At 37.4% G+C, this 20,606-nt stretch overlaps 1 protein-coding gene across 1 annotated transcript in view; it reads left to right on the top strand.

Annotated features, from left to right (window-relative positions):
• LOC148851046 (uncharacterized) overlaps positions 1–19,145 on the top strand; it is a 35,199-nt gene extending 16,054 nt beyond the window's left edge. The window contains exons 4-17 of the mRNA XM_088947139.1: positions 1,370–1,484; positions 1,726–2,782; positions 8,058–8,505; positions 9,125–9,178; positions 9,280–12,148; positions 12,264–12,377; positions 12,648–12,778; positions 13,748–13,840; positions 14,036–14,305; positions 15,378–16,035; positions 16,576–16,651; positions 16,785–17,264; positions 17,340–17,453; positions 18,601–19,145. Coding sequence (XP_088803265.1) covers positions 1,370–1,484; positions 1,726–2,782; positions 8,058–8,505; positions 9,125–9,178; positions 9,280–12,148; positions 12,264–12,377; positions 12,648–12,778; positions 13,748–13,840; positions 14,036–14,305; positions 15,378–16,035; positions 16,576–16,651; positions 16,785–16,884 — 5,985 coding nt within the window. The 3' untranslated portion in view covers positions 16,885–17,264; positions 17,340–17,453; positions 18,601–19,145. The remainder of the gene's footprint in view (positions 1–1,369; positions 1,485–1,725; positions 2,783–8,057; positions 8,506–9,124; positions 9,179–9,279; positions 12,149–12,263; positions 12,378–12,647; positions 12,779–13,747; positions 13,841–14,035; positions 14,306–15,377; positions 16,036–16,575; positions 16,652–16,784; positions 17,265–17,339; positions 17,454–18,600) is intronic.
• Positions 19,146–20,606: the final 1,461 nt, after the last annotated feature.

Below are 20,606 nucleotides of genomic sequence, written 5' to 3'. Positions count from 1 at the left end.
ATTACTATTATTGTTGTTGTTGGGATAGCCTACAAATGGACTTGATGGTGTATTTGATGAGATAGTGGGGCCAGTTTCTCCGGTCTCATGCTCTTAAGAGTGAATAAGCACAACACTGTAGTTGGAAGATGCATATACCAAAATTTCCACTTTTACCTTATTACTGATGATTGATGAACGTGGTTCTTCCTTGAATGTAATTGATAAAAGGTTACATTCATTTAACCATCCCACATCATGTCTTTATATTTTCACTGAATTAGTTACATTTGGTGATTTAGACAAATTCTAAGTCTTAACTGTTCTTTGAGGGTTAAGGTCATTGTTTAGAGAAATTCAAGCAATGTCACATCATGTCTTCCTTGAATGTAATTGATAAAAGGTTACATTCATTTAACCATCCCACATCATGTCTTTATATTTTCACTGAATTAGTTACATTTGGTGATTTAGACAAATTCTAAGTCTTAACTGTTCTTTGAGGGTTAAGGTTATTGTTTAGAGAAATTCAAGCAATGTCACATCATGTCTTCCTTGAATGTAATTGATAAAAGGTTACATTCATTTAACCATCCCACATCATGTCTTTTTATATTTTCACTGAATTAGTTACATTTGGTGATTTAGACAAATTCTAAGCCTTAGCTGTTCTTTGAGGGTTAGGGTTATTGTTTAGAGAAATTCAAGCAATGTCTCATATTAGGTGATCTGGCAGGGAATAGGACCATGGAGACTTTCTCATTTAATTAATCATTTTGCACCCTCTGAAGTTGCTATGGAGTGGAAATGCCTTAATGTTTGGCCTTATGTCCTTTTGTTTTAACCTTTTTTTTTGTTTCCATTGTCTCAATTACATTCCTTCCCCAAGCTGATCAAAAAAGAAAAAAAAATAAATTCCTTCTCCAATTCCCCTTTAAACAATACAAATATTAAAGGACACTTTTGAAAGCTATGGAACCTAATCCCTATTGCCATATGTTGTCACAGTTGGAAAGAGAAAAATAACAGGATGTTTGAAGGGAAATAGTGTAAAAACCATAGGTTGATAGGGATTTTTGAAAGAACAATCTTCTCATGAGCTTCAGTATTAAAGGACTTTGAAGGGCTTCGGTACTCTAATTTCTGTAATGAGTGGGAATCCATTATTTTTGCTTCTTAGGAGGAACTGATTTTGTATATGGTGCACATTAGTTGAAAGCTTATTATAGCTCTTTCAGTAATGGGGTTGTTCTGTCCTTCCCTCTTTTTTCATTAATATAAGTTCTGCTTAATTGCCAACAAAAAAAAAAAACAGAATATCATAATCAATTTGAGAAATTATTTATTTTTCTAAACCTGAATTTGCTGTTTTATTGGATGTTGAATGCAGACGAAGCTTTACCCAAAATTAATTCAAGATGTCCACCTTATAATAAATGAGTTGGGGAATGTAACTGTTTTGTGGGAGGAATTGTGGCTTAGCACTCTTCAAGATCTTCACACAGGTATACTTGGTTCTCTCAGACTACAACACCCTAAATTTTATTTCTGTTGACAATGCGCTTTTTTCATGGTTCCATATGATCTGTTTACAAATATTAAAAATTTTAATTTGGTCTTTTAACTGTAGTGGTTGCTTTAAGTTCTCAAAATAACAGTGATGTTTGTGATTATGGCATGTTTGACCTAGTTCTAGCTTTATTTCTTTAATAACATTTCTATGCCTTTTTCTTTTCCTCAAATCAGATGTAATGAGGCGGATAAATATGCTAAAAGAGGAAGCTTCACGGATTTCACAAAATGCCACTCTAAGTCATAGTGAGAAGAACAAGATAAATGCTGCAAAATACTCAGCGATGATGGCCCCCATTGTTGTGGCCTTGGAGCGCCGTCTGGCTTCAACTTCTCGAAAACCTGAAACACCACATGAAATCTGGTTCCATAAGGAGTATGGGGAACAACTGAAATCTGCAATTTTAACATTTAAGACCCCTCCAGTATCTGCAGCATCTCTTGGTGATGTATGGCGACCTTTTGATGCTATTGCAGCATCTTTAGCAACTTATCAGAGGAAATCATCGATTTCTTTGGGTGATGTTGCTCCACGGCTGGCTCTATTATCATCTTCTGAGGCACCCATGCCAGGCCTTGAGAAGCAAATTACTATGCCTGAATCTGATGGTGGTTTTGCCACTGATCTCCAGAGAATTGTAACAATTGCTTCTTTCTCAGAACAAGTGATTATTTTATCTACCAAGACAAAACCTAAGAGGCTTGTGATTCTGGGCTCTGATGGTCAAAAGTATACATATCTCTTGAAAGGACGAGAGGATCTGCGACTCGATGCCAGAATTATGCAGCTGTTGCAGGCAATTAATGGTTTTTTGCATTCATCCCCTGATACTCGTAGCCGTTCTCTTGCTATTCGTTATTATTCTGTGACACCAATCAGTGGTCGGGCTGGTCTTATCCAGTGGGTTGACAATGTAATAAGCATATATAGTGTTTTCAAGTCTTGGCAGAACCGTGTCCAGCTGGCACAACTCTCAGCAATGGGTCCTGGCAATACAAATAACACAGTTCCACCACCTGTTCCTCGGCCAAGCGATATGTTTTATGGAAAAATTATACCAGCACTCAAAGAGAAAGGTATACGGAGAGTAATCTCACGGAGAGACTGGCCCCATGAAGTCAAGAGGAAAGTTCTTCTGGATCTAATGAAGGAGACTCCTAGACAACTTCTTCATCAAGAACTTTGGTGTGCTAGTGAAGGATTCAAAGCCTTCAGCTCGAAACTAAAGAGGTACCTTATGCCTTAAACATTTTTACTTGCAATTCTCTTCTATCTTTTCTGTGTTACCAAGTTCCAAAATGACTAATTCCTACGAGCATTGAAAGGATGCATTTCCTTTCTTTGTTTCAAAGTTTTGAATTTCAACCTTCAATTCAATATTGATGCTTTATAGATGTTGGATGGTCAATTGAACTTTCCTTGTAAAGAATAAGCCATTGTTGTTATAACTGGATTGCATGTAAAACCGGAAATCTCACTGGATCATGGTTTTACTGGTTCATTTAATTGGTGGTTAGATTGTTTGGCCTATAAAAAAACTGTCAAAAACATGGGCCAAGAAAGCTCACTGGGTTACCAATTTGCTGGCTCAACTGCTGGGTTCGATCTGCATCTGATCTGACAACACTGGAAGGTATTGGAAACATTTTTAGTTACTAGTGTAAGGTATGTCATATGTGCCATGCATGTGTTCAAGTAAAAACTAAAAAGGTAAAAGATATTTAGATTTTGAGAATTTTCGATGTCCTTTAAGTGTCTTGACTCATTGATTGAATTTAAAAATTAAAATACAACTGCTATTTATAATTATTAACCTTGTATGATATGATACTACTAAAATATTTGACTTAGCTTTATGACCTGCATAGAAACCAAGGCAAGTAGCTGCATAATCATTGTTTTTTAGATAATTGAATAATAATTTCATTAAGCAAAGAGAAAAACAAGGTTTTGACCCGGAAGCCGAACCGCTTTGGCCACCGGTTTCTGGGTCAACGGTTCGACCATCCTGGTCGAGCGGGTCAAAACGGTCAAGGTATATCTTGACCATTGAATTAGCATTTAGGTCACAGGTTGGGAAGAAATACAAATAGGGAGAAGAGGTAGTTGTAAGCTATTGGCTGGTAAAGGAAAGAAAAGAGAGAAAGGAAAGGGAAGAAAGAAAAGGAAAGAAAAAAAGAAAGGAAAGGAAAGGAAAGGAAAGGAAAGAAAGAAAGAAAGAAAGAAAGGAAAGGGAAGAAAGAAAAGAGAGAGGAAAGGGAAAGAATGAAAACTGTTCTCACTGATCTCAGAACTGAGATCTGAAAACTGTTCTCATTTCAATCCCTCCCCCATCTCTTGATCTGCTCTTGTTAAGTGTTCACAGTTCAGTAAACCGTGAACCGCTGCCCGGTCAAACGGTTTGGCGGTTTGACTGTCTGGGTCAGCGGTTTTCTTACTTTTTCAGCGTTTTTTTGAAAAAAAGTGATTCGTAGTATAATCGGAACCGGAGACCTGATCGGTTCCCAGTTTTTCCAGTCCGACTGTCTGGTCTGGTCCGATTTTGAAAACATCGGAGAAAAAACTTTTACAAGCATCTCTTGGAGAGGGACGAGGTGCGACCTCTCCTAAAAACGAAGGTTACATATAGTCAAAAAAGAAAGATAAGCTGCCCAAATAGCACTTCCCGAGAAGACCCTTGTATAGTAAGAAAATCAGCAAAGAATTTGCCGACCTACCCATCCATTGGACTCTAATTGTCATGTGCCTTGTTAACCATTTAACTTTTTTTATAAGATCCCTATAACACCAAAGGACATACTCTGTGTCCAACAACCAGCCCACAATCACCCTAGAGTCCCCTTCAATTTAGTAGATTCTCCACCCCAAGTTGGTCGGCAATCTGAATCCCTTATACTGCAACTAATAACTCAGCCCTTGTAGAATCACCTATTCCCATTGGGCCTGAAAAAACAAGGATATGATGTTACTATCCTCATTTCTCAAAACCCCCCTCCTATGCCTAAGAGCCTTGGACTGCCTTGACTGTTCCCATCAAAATTTGGTTTAGTGAACCCTTCCAGAGGTGGTGTCCAAACTGCTAAAGTTCAGCTTTTCTTAAAAGAAGTATTAACTACTATAGAGTAGCTTCTCCAAATGTCGTCAAAAGAAAAGGAATTAAAGGAATCTAGGGTCTTCATCCAATGGATAGCCCTATTTAAAATACACTTGTTCACTACTGAAAATGCTCTCTCTCCTTCTCTTGGAAGATTCTAGCATTCCTTTCTTCCAAGATAGTCTACAAGGTAGCTGCCCTAAAAGATTGAAACATCTCCACATGATTCTCGTTTTGTTGGATAAACCAATGTTTTAAAAATCGACCTAGAGGTTGAATCATTTTTGCATCCGAGTCACGGGTCACTAGTTCGACGGGTTAGACTGTACCACATCAACATATGTATATATATATATACATATATGTGTAAATATTATTTTAGATGTAATATTTGTATATACAAATATTATTTTATTATTTAATCTATATTTTTAATTTAGTTTTTAAATTTTTATTTGCAAAAAAATGCTAAAAATTGCAATTCAAGGCTCAAAAAGGGTTTTTTCGCAAAAATAGTGGGACAAGGCACCTATGTCACCTTGGGACACATATTAAGTGTGCAATCTGTGACCCGGTGACCAGGTTGAACGGGTCATTGCTTCATCTAACCAGGTCGAACCATAGTTTTCAAGGCGCTAAGGCGAGGCTAGGCGATAGGGGGTGCCTTGTTGCCTAGTCGCCTAGGCGATGGATTTTTTTTTTTAAGTAAAACCATATATCCTAGGGTAGTTTCCTAGGTTTCGTAACCATTTGAACCCCTACTTTTGTTATAGGAAAGAAGAAAAGAAAAGGTGGAAGAAGAAAATGTGTTGGCTAGACAAAATTTTAAGTTCTTCCCTTGCTTATTGGTTCAAGTTTTGAAAATTTTGAGGGTTCAGTCAAGGATCAAAATTTCGATATGATACGCTCCGTATCGAGTATATTGTATTGTATCTTTGGGGTCCCGGTACCTGTTTATAGGTGTTTTCGGGGACCCATTTTTTTTCAATATATATATATATATTTAAAAATGAAAGTGAAAACCAAAGAAATAAAAAAGAAATAGGGGAGTATCGTTATTAGTACCGATATACCTCTGCCAATACACAGAGGTGTATCAATACTTTGAGCCATGGGTTCAATACAGCAGTTAGCAATGTTTGCGTTGATTAAACCCTAACAAAATAAGAAAATAATAAAAAGAAATTAGATATTTAGTATATAAACACATAAAATGAATATTCTAGTTTAATAATGTCTATTTTATAATTATAATGTCAAAAAATAAAAAAATATAAAAGTATTTTATAACCCAGTTCACAAAACTGCTTGGCGACTGGGTGAGGCGAGCCTCCAAGGGCGCCTTGTTGAACGGTTTTTGACCAAGTGGCAGGTTTCTTGCAAACTGCACATGGAATCTTGAAAGGGTGACGGTTCAAACAATTCAACTGGCCAAGTCAATGATGAGAGATGAAAACACTGGACCAAACAAAGGTAGATGGACTAAACAACAATTTTATGTCCATTGGCAGGTTCCACCTACAAGTTTACAACCAATCAAAACAGACATCTAATTCCATAGAGCCGCTACAAAGGAACAAGAAATCAGTTAGTGGTAGCAGTCCTCACTATGGTCTTTGCATAGAAAACACCAGTTTAGGGATAAGCACATAAAGGCCTTTTCTTTTGCAAGTTGTCCAAAGTATTTAATCTTACCATGATACACTTTCTTTTGTCAAAAAGACAACAATTTTGAGGGGAATAGGCTGAGTCCAAACTTCTTTAACAGGGAAAGTCCAAGGAACAACATTAGAATAGAGAAATTTGAAAAAGGAGGTACAAGTAAAAAAACCTTTTGGAACAGGGTCCCAAACCCTTCTATCAGACTTAAGGGGTCCAAACAAACATTGCCAAGGGAAAGTAACAACTCAGAAACACAATCAAACTCAAACTCCCTCAATCCTAGTAGACTACCTGCCCAAGTATCTTACAAAAAAAGAACTGAATATCCAGAACAGACATCATACCTTACAAACTGGAGATATTTGGGAACTATGCCATGCTGCATAATCAATGTTCTCTTTCTGGCGGCAGTTGGGACCCTCAGAAATTCGGAGGGCAGGATATTGGCTCTTTATTCAGGACCAGTTGGTACATCTAATTCTGTGAAGGTTGAATTCTTGGCTTTACTACATGGTCTCTGGCTGGCAAAGCAACTGGGTTTCAGAGAGTTGGATGTGGAAGGGAACTCATAAGTGATTATCTCATGGGCGAGATATAATAGACATATTCCTTGGACTCTCAAAAATGTATACAGGGGAGAGGGAAGTTGAAAGGATTGCAAGAGATTTAGATGCTGAATTCAAGTGTTTAAGGAGTGCAAATGGGCTAGCTGACCCCCTTGCTTAACAAGGGGCAGCAAGGCAGCTATTGTTCTGGGCTTCTTTGTAACCTAGTTTATGTTATTGGGGATGACATTCTGGTCATCAAGTTGTACTGTTTTTTACATATAATTAATTAATAAAATAAAGTTTCTACTGATAAAAAAAGACAATTGCTGAAAGTGAAAACTAGTCGGTGTGCCTTATGCCAGTCAGAAATTGAAGATGTATCTGGTGCCAAGTCTCTTACAGTATTTGTTGCCACTTCTCAGAGATTTTCAGGGTAGTCATGGACATGCCAAGAGACCTGGCCTTTCTGATTGCAGCCTGGCCATCTAAGGCATTTTAGTAGCAGGGGAAGGAAATTATGGCAGCTAGTTCCTGGAGCCTTGTCCTGGGCTATATGATTGGAGCATAATAGTAGAGTATTTAATCAAGCTGGGACAGATCCTGATTGGTTGATTGGGAGGACTGAGAGGTGCTTGGTCAAGTGAGCAAGTGTTCAGGAGTTCAAAGGCATGAAAAAGAGCTGTTCTTAAATCAATGGGTGAGGATTCTTTTGTGGATTTTGTAAATGAGTGAACATTGATCACACTTTATACAAGTAGTATACCTTTTGATAGTTGTATAGACCCATATGATCACATCTTGTACATATTTAGAGGGAATCTCTCCCTCCCTTTGAGCAATATAATTCAACACTCTGCCTTCAAAAAAGAAAAAACAAAACTAGTCCTAAATTATTTGCCTTGATGATCTACAGAGTACAGACATGAAACATCTAGCAAGTCTGAAGCGTCCAGGCAAATTGATTACTGAAGTTTTGGATTTTCTTTGGTTTATGGTTTTCTTTGCACTTGTTGTCTGGTACCAGTTTGAATTATTTTGTCTGTGCATATGCTTTATTAGTTTGTTAAATGGCAGAAAATTTACATGAATTCCAACTCTTACATGATGATCTAAATCTGTGTTTTTGTTACTTATGTAGTAAGATGCCTTTTCCTTCCTACTGTTTATTGCACTAAATATGTATGTATTTCTCTGCTTGAAGGTATTCTGCTAGTGTGGCAGCCATGAGCATGGTAGGCCACATTCTGGGTCTAGGGGATAGGCATCTGGATAATATTCTCATGGATTTCTCCAGTGGGGATGTTGTACATATAGATTACAATGTATGTTTTGATAAAGGGCAGAGACTAAAAATTCCAGAGATTGTCCCCTTCCGCCTGACCCAGATGATTGAAGCAGCTTTAGGCTTGACAGGAATTGAAGGTAACTTCAGAGCCAACTGTGAAGCAGTTATTGATATTCTGAGGAAGAACAAAGATGTAATTATAATGTTATTAGAAGTATTTGTTTGGGATCCACTAGTAGAGTGGACACGTGGAGATGGCCATGATGAAGCCGCAATTGGTGGTGAAGAAAGAAAGGGCATGGAATTGGCGGTTAGCTTGAGTTTATTTGCATCCCGAGTGCAAGAAATTCGTGTTGCTTTACAGGTACTTGTTGCCTTGAAATCTTTCATACTTGTGTGTTTATGCAAGGATTATTTCCAGTTTTGAAGTAGGTGCTAGTTCTTCATCAAGAAAAGTAGGTACTAGTTCAACCTGGTTCATGGTTAAATTTTGGGCCAAAGTTTCACTAGAAATTTGAGAACCATTGAACTAAATCCTGTTTTAATTTCTTCTTCCAATTTCTTTCTTAATCTCTTTCTCTGTATTCTTCATTTTATCCTTGTCTCCCTGTTTTCCTCCCTAGTTATTCTGTTTTTCCTAACTCTTCCCTCCAATTTAACCAAAACAGTAGGTTTCTGTAGATTTTGTGCTAGTTACCAATGATCATGGTATAAAATGTGAAATTTTGACAAAATTTTAATCTTCTATAGATTTTGTGCATGTGAACGTTCATGAGGCTTGGTGCTCCATGCCTCAGCTTTTTGGAAACCACGGTGCTAGTAGCTTTCACTTTTTATTGAATTTATATCCTTCACCTTTTGCATAACCTTACTTACAATGATATGAGATCTTTGTAATACTCTGTGCCCAACCAGTACTGGTGTTTCTGATAAGAAGTTTATTCAAGATTTATTTGATGCTTGATTTCTCTAATTGTGACCAGGAGCATCATGATCTTTTACTGGCCACCTTACCTGCTGCTGAGTCTGCTTTAGAGGTATTAATTGGCTACTTTGTTGTCTATAGAGTGCTACAAGTTTTCTAGTTTTGAACAACAATCATGTTGAAATTTGTCTAACTTGGACATGCACACATCAGAGGTTCATGGATGTCCTAAACCAATATGAGGTTGTTTCTGCCCTTTTCTACCGAGCTGACCAAGAGAGATCAAACCTTGCTCTGCATGAAACATCTGCGAAGTCAATTGTTGCTGAAGCAACTTCTAATTCAGAGAAAACATGTGCCTCATTCGAAATACAGGCTCATGAATTTGCTCAAGCAAAAGCTGTGGCGATTGAGAAAACACAAGAAGTGGCAATGTGGATGGAGCAACATGGAAGAGTTCTTGATGCTTTAAGGAGTGGTTCAATTCCAGAAATCCAGGCATGCATGAAACTGGGGAGCATGCAAGAGGCTTTATCACTGATATCTGCTGTTCTGGTTGCTGGTGTTCCATTGACTATTGTTCCTGAGCCCACACAAGCACAATGCCATGATTTAGACAGGGATGTTTCTCAGCTCATAGCTGAGCTGGATGCTGGACTTTCTTGTGCAATAAAAGCACTCCAGGCCTATGCTTTAGCATTGCAAAGGATTCTACCACTGAATTACATTTCAACCAGTCCACTACATGGTTGGACACAAATCTTGCAATTGTCAGTGAATACCCTATCTTCTGATATTCTCTCTCTTGCCAGAAGACAGGCTGCTGATCTTATTTCAAAAGGTCAAAGGGATGATCTTGATTCTATTCAACAAAGACATGAAGAGTTGTGTCATAAAGTGGAGAAATATGCAGTGGAGATAGAGAAAATTGAAGAAGAGTGTTCTGAACTGGTAAACTCCATTGGTTCAGAGACTGAAGCAAAATCCAAGGATCGTCTTCTATCTGCTTTCACAAAGTACATGCAATCTGCTGGTTGTTCAAGGAAAGAAGATGATGCATCTTTTATTCAAATGGGGCAAATTAAGCATGAGGTGGCGAGGGATGTCCGATTACAAGGAGAGCTCGAAGAGAAGAAGGTGAAGGTGTTGTCAGTTTTGCATGCAGCAGCTTGTTCCATGTATAATGAGGTAAAAGTTAAAGTACTCAACATCTTGAGTAACTCCAGTGAAGGAATGGGCTCGAGCCATACTGAAGTTGGTCTTCCCTCTAATTTTGGAACCACTTTCTCGGAATTTGAAGAGCAAATAGAAAAATGCATGCTTGTTGCAGAGTTTGTTAATGAACTATGTCAGTATATTGGCATGAATTCATCTAATGTTCTTGCAGATTTGGACAATCCAAAACACTCTTCTGAAGGAACTTGGGCTTCTATATTTCAGGCCAGTTTACTTTCATCTAAGATATTGATTGTGCAAATGACTGAAATTGTTCTTCCAGAGATAATTAGGTCAGTTGTTTCATATAATTCAGAAGTAATGGATGCATTTGGATCCCTTTCACAAATCCGTGGATCCATCGATACAGCACTGGAACGGTTAGTTGAGATTGAGCTGGAGAGGGCGTCTTTAGTGGAGCTTGAACAGAACTACTTTGTGAAGGTTGGCCTCATTACAGAACAACAACTGGCTCTCGAGGAAGCTGCGGTTAAGGGTAGAGATCACCTTTCATGGGAAGAGGCAGAGGAGCTTGCATCTGAAGAAGAAGCTTGTAGGGCACAACTGGACCAACTACATCAAACATGGAATCAGAAGGACATCCGGACTTCTTCTCTTCTAAAGAGGGAAGCTGGTATTAGAAGTGCATTGGTTTCTTCAGAACACCACCTTCTTTCTCTGGTTAGTATTGAGCAAGGGAGGGACTCGCATGTTTTGAGGAGTAAAGCCCTTCTGGCTACATTAATGAAACCCTTCTCTGAGTTGGAATCTATTGATAAAGTGCTGGCTACATTTGGTAGATATTCAACCTACTCAAATGGGTCTTCTAATCTAGCAAATTTAATGAATTCTGGATACTCTATATCAGAATCTATTTGGAAGTTTTCCAGCTTACTAAGCAATCATTCATTCTTTATTTGGAAAATTGGAATGATGGACTCCTTTCTTGATTCATGCGTACATGACATATCTTCTTCTGTGGATCAAAATTTAGGATTTGATCAGCTTTTCAATGTGTTGAAGAAGAAGCTCGAAAGACAGCTTCAAGAACACATAGGCCATTACTTGAGAGAACGAATTGCTCCTGCTCTTTTGGCTCAGTTAGAGAAAGAATGTGAGCATTTGAAGCAACATTCTGAGGCAACAAAGGAACTTAATTCTGATCAAGTAAAGAGAGAAATTGGTGCTGTGAAGAGGGTGCAGGTCATGCTTGAGGAATACTGTAATGCACATGAGACTGCTAGGGCTGCAAGATCAGCAGTGTCCCTTATGAAAAAGCAGGTGACTGAGCTCAAGGAAGCTATTCGCAAGGCAAGCCTAGAGATTGTTCAGATGGAGTGGCTCTATGATGCTTCCTTACCCTATCTGCATAGAAACAGGGTCAAATTGCAGAATTTTCTTGTATATGATGATAAACTATACCCCATGATTTTGAACCTTAGCAGACCTAAATTGTTGGAAAGTATACAATCCGCTATGTCATCAATAGCTAGGTCTATGGATTGCCTGCAAGTTTGTGAGAGAACCTCTGTGTCAGCAGAGGGGCAGCTTGAAAGAGCCATGGGGTGGGCCTGTGCTGGTCCAAATCCTGGGACTGGAAATACATCATCCAAGAACTCAGGAATTCCTCCTGAATTCCGTGATCATCTAATGAGACGCCGACAGTTGCTATGGGCTGCTCGAGAACAAGCATCAGATATTATCAAAATCTGTTCATCTGTATTGGAATTTGAAGCATCTAGAGATGGTATTCTCCAGATGTCTGGGGAGATTTCCTCAGGTAGGGCCACTGGAGATGGCAGAACATGGCACCAAGTATATATGACTTCTCTAACAAGATTGGATGTTGCTTATCATTCTTTTACACGTGAGTCTTCAAATAGCAATCATTAACTTGCCCAAAAAGTTGGATATAATCTACTTATTGTCAATTCTGAAATACATATTAGTGATCATGCATTTTCTTTCCTTGCACTTATCAGGTGCTGAGCAAGAATGGAAGATGGCACAGAGCAGCATGGAAGCTGCTGCCAGTAGCTTGTTTTCTGCCACCAATGAACTCTGTATTGCCTCTGTCAAAGCAAAGTCAGCTTCAGGTCAAATGCCAACTTTTCTAGTTGAATATTCATAAACCCCCATGTATGCATACATAGATACATTTAATATATGTAATGTATCTATGTATGTATGTATATATGTATATATGCTTCATAAAATATAAAATAGAAGGTATCTGTATGGATACAAGTGTTTAGACTTGAATGAAGACTCTTAGTTGTATATGCATCATGAGTGTACAAATATAGATGCATGCACATATATACATGAATATGTGTACATGAAAAGCTTCCATTTTTCCTTTGCAGGTGATCTTCAAGGGATACTTGCAGCAATGCATGATTGTGCCTACGAAGCTAGCATGGCACTGTCTGCTTTTGGTCGTGTCACAAGAGGCCATACTGCTTTGACTTCTGAATGTGGCTCCATGCTTGAAGAGGTAAAGTACCATATGATGTATGGTGCATGATAAAGCTCCATCCCTCCTCTCCCCTTTCCTCTCTCTCTCTCTCACTCCTTTTTTTGGGGTGGGGAGTAATCCTATGCTTGTTGAAACCACCATTTGTGTCTCCATTTTGTAGGACAGGCTTGCAAGTTGTGCATGAAAAAGCTATGTTTCCTTGGGCGGGGGGGGGGTGTAAATATGTATGCTTAAGGTTCTGTACTACTATGGTGCATGCATTTTGTGTATTTTTTGTGTGAGCACATGCATATCTGTAGGATAGGCTTGCTAGTCAAATCATTTTTTGATGGCAGTATGGTTGTGCCAGGCCTGGGCTTTTGACTCAGCAGGTAAAATCCAATATCTGCCATGAAGCTGAGAGTTGATGTAAAATGATGCTAGTGGAAAACAAATCGAAGAGTATGATGGAACTAAAAGTCAAAAGGCAAAAATTTCATTCAATAATAAAAGACATTTACAATGCTTTGGTATCATCTATTTATAAGAAAATGAAGCTCTAGGGCCTAAGGAATAAAGATCATTTGTTTATGATAAAAAACCTCAGACTAAGACGTTGCAAGTGGAACTTGAAGATCAGAATGAGGTCCAAGATAGCTTGGGCCTTGGCGGGGTTGAGGAAGGAGAACTTAAATATAATTGGTATATATTTATACCAATTATTTTTGTATATGGTTTTATAATATATGTTATAAATATAGACAACCAAAAAACTGAACTAGTTAATCGGTTAATTTGGTTCGGTTTCAAAAATCTGCTCATGGTTGAGCTAACCGAACTGTGAGCACCCCTAGTTAAGAGTCTATGGGTTTTGATTTTCTTGATTGATTTGGCTTCATTTTAAAGGAGAGTCTTCACACATTGTGTCATTAGAAATGCCCAGCCTCAAATAAATTTTCTGGTCTTAGACAACACTCTTTGCTAATATAATTATATTTCTTTTTGTAGGTTCTGGCAATAACAGAGGGTTTGCATGATGTTCATGGTCTGGGAAAGGAAGCTGCTGCAGTACATAGTGATCTTATGGGAGATCTTTCAAAGGTTTTCTGTCACTTTTCAATCTAAAGACTTAATATGAATCATTTGCATGTCCTTGTTAAAAATAGATTTATATGCTGAACTCACCATTCCAATATATATATATATATATATTTTTTTTTTTCAGAGGATTACTGAGCTTGTTCTCTTTGAGCGACAACCATGAATGCTCAACTAATTGATTTTACCATTGGGCAGGCAAATACAATCCTTCTCCCACTTGAATCTATCCTATCTAAGGATGTCGCTGCTATGAATGATGCTATTTCTAGGGAAAGAGAAAGCAAGATGGAGATCCCCCCTATTCATGGACAAGCAATGTACCAGTCATACTGTTTGAGACTTCGGGAGGCTTGTCAGTCTTTAAAGCCATTAGTGCCATCACTTACTTTTTCTGTAAAGGAACTTCATTCCATGTTGACGAATCTTGCACGGTCTGCAAGTCTCCATGCTGGAAATCTCCATAAGGTAATGACATCCTTAAAAGGAAATTTGTGGGGTTTGACATAAGTAGTTCTGCCTCAAATGCTAGTTGAAATTTTTGCAGCTTATAGTTTTAGTACATGATTACAGTTCTTGCCAGCTTGTGAGAGAAAATATTTACTTGGCCCAAAGTCTATCATCCTTGATTCATTTTAACTTTCCTACTCCCTTTCCACAAAACAGGTTTTTCTCATGGTCCACTAGTTTTGTCAATCTGGACTTTTCTGTCCATAGGTAGGGTTGAGCATTTGGTTTATTCAATTAAAAACCAAACTGAATAAGCCAAAATACAAGAAAACTGAAATAACTGAAACCAAAATTTTCTGTTTGGTTTTCAGTTAAAACCGAATTTCATTAACATGCATAAAATATTGTATATTATAACGTATAATATATATTATGAAACTGAATTTCATTATTATATACTATATATAATATATTAAATTATTAATATATAAATATATAGCATATTATATATTATATGTTTTATATTATATATTACATATTACATATTATATAATGAATTTTGGTTAATTTGGTTTTTTCAGTTAACCGAATTTTTTATTTTGAAAACTGAATTTTTTTTTTTTGTTTTTTTGGTTTTAACCGAATAATGCTCACCCCTATCCATAGGTCTCCTCTTGGACTCAGCACAGACCAAAGAGATCTCAAGTTTCTTTTAGTTTCTTTCTGTCCATGAGTGTCATATTTTTCATATTGTCACCTTTCTCTCCATAGATCTATCAGAGTAAAACCAATCCAACAGACCTGGTTTGGCCTATCCTTATAACTGTGGGTCTCGGACAAAATATAGGACTACCAATTTTTTCTTTCCTTATTTCTCCTGTGTGTATTTTGAGAAGGGGGAGTTGTCTGGTTCCTGTTATACAGACAAGTAATAACTAGGTCATTTACCGCATTAACACTACTTAGTTCAGAAGGACCCAATTATTTTTTATTCTTAGAAGAAGACTTGCATGCATAACACATTCTCTTCACAAATGATAGGATTAACAAATATCTTTTTTTTTTCTCCTTTTATTTTTACCTTTAACAGGCACTAGAAGGATTAGGAGAAAGTCAGGCTGTGAGATCACAAGAAATTGGGTTGTCGAGGTCAGACCTTACAAGTGAGGCTGCTGTATTCGATGACAAGGAGGGGGATATATTCTCCAGAGCTAATGAAAGCAGCAACCCGGAGTTTCTGGATGTTGGTGGATTTTCATTGCAAAATGATGGATGGGTTTCTCCTCCTGATAGTATCTATAGTGAAAGCCCCAATTCTAGCATTGCATCACCTGAATCAAGTCTTCCTGACAGCTCTAATGATCTGAGAAATGTCATGGAACTGTCTTCACATGGATTCAGCAGTAGAGAAACTGCAGATGATTTGAATGCTGTTTCCTTATCTGGTACTGGTTATCAGGAAAGGTCAATTTTTGTGCAGTTAGAATCCAAGTATGATGAAGTCAGGAATGTTGGTAAATCTGTCAATTTGATACCTAATGAATCAACTGAACATCTGCGGAATTTGGCACCATCAACTGATGAAGTTCCACCTGACATTGACTCTTTACATCCATTGGACAAGGAAAAGTCGGAGGAGGTGATTTTGGGAGACAAAGATGAAGCATCCACATCAAACCAGGCCAAGGGTTCTGGGAATCATGAATCTTCTCTTCTCCATACAGATGGTGGTATTCGGATGACAAGGGGTATCTGATCTCTTATCATTTCAAATTATGGCTTATATCTTTTTCATTGCTCCCTTCTTTTGCCTTCCAATTGTTTTCATTGTAGCTGTAATCAGTAATGTGTTTATGAAACATGAAACAAAATTTTTGGTTGAGGAAATATTGAGAGCATAATGCCACCAAACAACTCAAACCACATGAGAGTATCTTCTCTTATTTAAGTTTGAGGTTTCCTCAAGGAATTTATTGGCACATATATCTTCAGTATACACTCCATGTACCTCTTAACAGCACAGGAGCCCATTCTTTCCTTGTCCCATTCTGTGTGAATTGTCACAAAAAAAAAAGACCTCAGAGGTTTATAAGTATAGTGTGGTGTTGCAGATATGCTACTCTTATTGAGGCTTCTTTCCATAGGGTATTTTGGTCTGGAAATAGTAAATATGCCTTATTCCCTTTTTTTAGTTACTTCTCTACAATATACTCTCTGTCCTTCTTTCAAGAATAAAATGCTTATAATTCTGGTTTTTTAATCTCTCTGTAATTCTTAATTGTCTGCAGGTAAGAACACTTATGCCCTATCTGTGTTGAGGCAAGTTGACATGAAACTAGATGGTCAAGATATTAGAGATGGCAGGTATTATGATTTCTTTTCTTTTTTCTTTTTTTTTTTTTTTTGATAAGTAGGTACTACGATTTCTTTCTGGTTAAGTTTTTGTTTCAGATGGTGGGGGATCTTAGAGTGACATGTTTCATACTTGCTTTTGCAGGGAAATTAGTATTGCAGAGCAAGTGGATTATCTTCTCAAGCAAGCTACTAGCATAGATAATCTATGCAACATGTATGAAGGGTGGACACCATGGATTTGAACCATTACTTGAAGCTTGTGAATTTCAAATCAGGCATCAACCTTGGCAATGACTTGGTGCCATATCTGAGGGAGAGAGCACCATAGCGCTATCAGCTATGCTTCCCTAGTTGACAAGAGTTTCCCATCTAGCATCATCATGATTCAAGTCTCCCACACTTTTAAATTGCACAGTTTCATGTCTCCACATTCCTAGTCCTGGTGCTTGCCTCTATATTCCTAGTCCTCCCATGCAAGTATCAGTTGGATGAAATTGTGCAAAGGAATCCCACTTCCTCTTCAATAAGTGCCTGATGGATGGCGGTGTTACATGCTCTGACCAGCCTAAGTCTTCTTCTCAAATGATTTCAGGCCTTGGGAAGATTGAATGGGCTCCATCAGGTTGGACTATGACATTTTCCCCTTCAACAAGTTAGTTTCTTTATGTGGTTCTCAAACAATGAATGATTGCTGCAGGATCTGGGTGTCAATGAAGACAGTGATCAACAGCCCACAAGGTCCTTTATCAAAAGGCTTCTTCCTGTGTCAATTGGATAATCACTAGATTGGTGCCACAACTTCTCTATGAAGGTACTGCAGGCTCCCATAGCACTGAAGTAAAATCTTGGCTTCAAGTTCCACTTCATTGGAATTAGGAGCCCTTAGTATATTCTACTTTATTGGAAATAGATCTCATTGCGATCTAAGACCATGTTTGGGAGTGCTTATGTTAAAAACAAGTGCTTATTCGAATAAGCACATATTTACATTTGGCGCCCAACTTTTTGAAGTGCTTATTTTAAAAAATAATCACTTATTTCATATTGGGCATTTGGTAGCCTTTTTCTCCAATAAGCATGCATTTGTGATTTATGAAAGCACTTTAATAAAAAACACTTATATAAAAGCATTTTTTATAAAAGTACTTTTATGAAAGCACTTTAATAAAAGTACTTTTGTAAAAGCATTTTATGAAAGTATTTTTATGAAAGCACTTTAACTTGAGCACTTTATGAAAGTTCTTTTATGAAAACACTTTTGCGAAAGCACTTGTGTAAAGTGCTTTTATGGAAGTACTTTTATAAAAATGCTTTTATGGAAGTACTTTTATAAAAGTACTTTTATTGAAGAACTTTTACAACAGCACTTTTCTAAAACTACTTTTACAGAAGTACTTTTATGAAAATGATTTTATAAAATTCAACTAGGGCAGTTTTGTAAGTGGTATTTTAAAATTCAAATAGGGATAATTTTAGAAGAAAAAAATTGAACAAGTGCTTATTGTATGAGCACTTAAAAAAAGCTGACAATTTGGGCTTAAAAAATAAGCCCTTATTTTTAAAATAAGCCCTTATTTTTAAAATAAGCACTTATTTCGGGCTTATTTCCCAAACACCATTAAGTGTGTGGTCCTGGTCCAAATAAGCACTTATTTTTCAGCACTCCCAAACATGGCCCAATATTGTCTGTTCCAACTTCCAAGAAGATCAAGTGGTTATTAAGATTACATTCATATGTTGTCTTCTACTGAAATGGTTCTTTTCTATAATCTAGTTGTCTAACTTGGCCTTCTAGTCGAGTACTCAATATCAATTGCATATTTGGAATTCACTCCAGGATGTATATTCTATTTTTCTAATGAAATCAGTTGTCTATAGTTTTAATAATCTCAAGGGATAAAATTTGTGGTTCAAGTTTGTATGGAATGATAGTCTGTATTCTTGCCTGGTCTTTGCAGCTTTAGTCTTAAGCCCGTACCTACATTGAAGGAAACTGGGAGTGCTCAAATGTTGGGTTCGAGATGCCTTGTTCCAAATTAGGCTTGGAAAAGGAAACAAAGAACTGCTGGTTGAATTTATAAGCTTGATAAAGGACCATGTTTTCTGGAAGGCAAATGGAACTGCTGATAAGCTTGGTGATGAACTGAATGATAATCTAGTGTCGATGACCTGCTGTATGTGATTTAGGTGTTTTCCATCACACTGTACAGGAAGCACCATTCCCGACTCATGTTTCTCTCATCCTAAATAGTTAAATTGTAAGTCTCTTCTTAAGCACCGTCTCTGTTCATCCTTTTGTTTTCGTCTTACGGTCATTTGGAATTAGAATTACATGCCTGTTAAAATTTTTTATATAGCTAGTAAAAATTCATGTGCAATTTTTTTTTTTTTTGTATAATTTGTATTTGGATGTGCAATGTTTTTACTACATAGGGGGTTACATCTTACATCCATGTTTAGTGTTAGCACTAATATTCTCATCTTGGAATCCCTTCTTCCTACATATCTGAACTCCACCATGTGTAATGTTTTCTTGATTTAATTTTTTCCGGTATACCATAAATCTACGCTTAAAAATTACTAATTTATGTCCTCTCTTTAGAGTTTTATTTTTATCAATAAAATTCAGGGTGTCTGTGTGGTGCGTTACGTGCGTGGGAGATTCAACCGGCATGGCTAGTTCTTTGAAGCCTAACCTCGACAGGCTCATCAGTTGAGAGAAAATCAAAATCTGCTTGCTTGGAACTCCTCCACCCCTCTCTCTCTCTCTCTCTCTCTCTCTCTCAACATTTATAATCTACATGCAATCAACAAGAAACTGAACAAATTAAAGAGAGCTAAAAGAAAAAGATCTGCTGCTTGATTAGGTGCTTTATCAAGGGTTAAAGCATTTGACGAGCACAGGAAGTGAAGCCTTCAAGAAGGGAACTACAGAGAAATCGGATTCGGTCGGTGCAAAGCCCGAGCAGCCATCATAGCCTTGCATTGGGAACATCTCTCCATGAAATAATGCATAGAAGTAGGGAGATGTTCTCAATGCAAGGCTGCTCGAACAGAACTACAGATTGTTAGAAGAATAAAGTAAAATAGAGTCAGTTACATGTACAGTTTATCTTGCCATGTGTACTTTTTGTTACAATTGAGTCAGTCTTGCCTATATATATATGTCTCTTGTAACTTAATGAACACATGCAGATGGCGTGAGGGCTTATCTTGTGTAGCTTGGCTTAAAACAAGATTTAAAATATTGATATGCCTGATATGCCGGTAGAGGTTTATTGGGCTGTATCGGTATTTTTTTTTCAAATATTGTTCAGAGGGGCCAGTTTAAGTCCACCCCCTGAACCCGTCAAAATCCCAATGTATCCTTTGTAGGGGTGTATCGGGAAACTCCCAATGTAATACGGGCTAATAGGTATCGATACTTTGAACTTTGATTTAAAGTGGAGGACAGCTGGTTTAATCGGTTGACCACCTTCCTCAGCGAGGACTACCTGGGTCAACTTGACCCGAGTTAGAATCAGAATTAGACCTGCTTGGTAGGAAGAAGCTTCGACCCTTTTCACGCAGCTTCGACAATTCGTTATTCCACACATCACTAGCCAAGACATCTATTTTGCACCACAGAAGAAGCAATAGCAAACAGATGAAGTAAATTATAACGGTTTTGGTTGGGAATCCTTGGAATGTGCAATACAGAAGCTCGTTTGAATTAGATGTAAATGGATCAGATTTGGATCTGAACATCTGAAAACTTTTAGATTTGCATCTGTGTGAGTATTATGTTGGATTTCAGATTTAATCCACACCATTTTGTTGCGTTTAAAATCATCCATAAAAATAAAAGAAATTTTGAAAAACCTTATTATTTTAACTTCTATACGTATAATAAATATATAAATTTATAAATTATAGACTTTATATAATTATATATACTATCTAATGATAATTTTTATCAGAATCA

Source organism: Nelumbo lutea, chromosome 5 (assembly GCF_056320005.1).
Source record: "Nelumbo lutea isolate HS-2025 chromosome 5, American lotus-T2T, whole genome shotgun sequence".
NCBI lineage: Eukaryota > Viridiplantae > Streptophyta > Magnoliopsida > Proteales > Nelumbonaceae > Nelumbo > Nelumbo lutea.
This window is presented reverse-complemented; position numbering and strand designations above follow the sequence as displayed.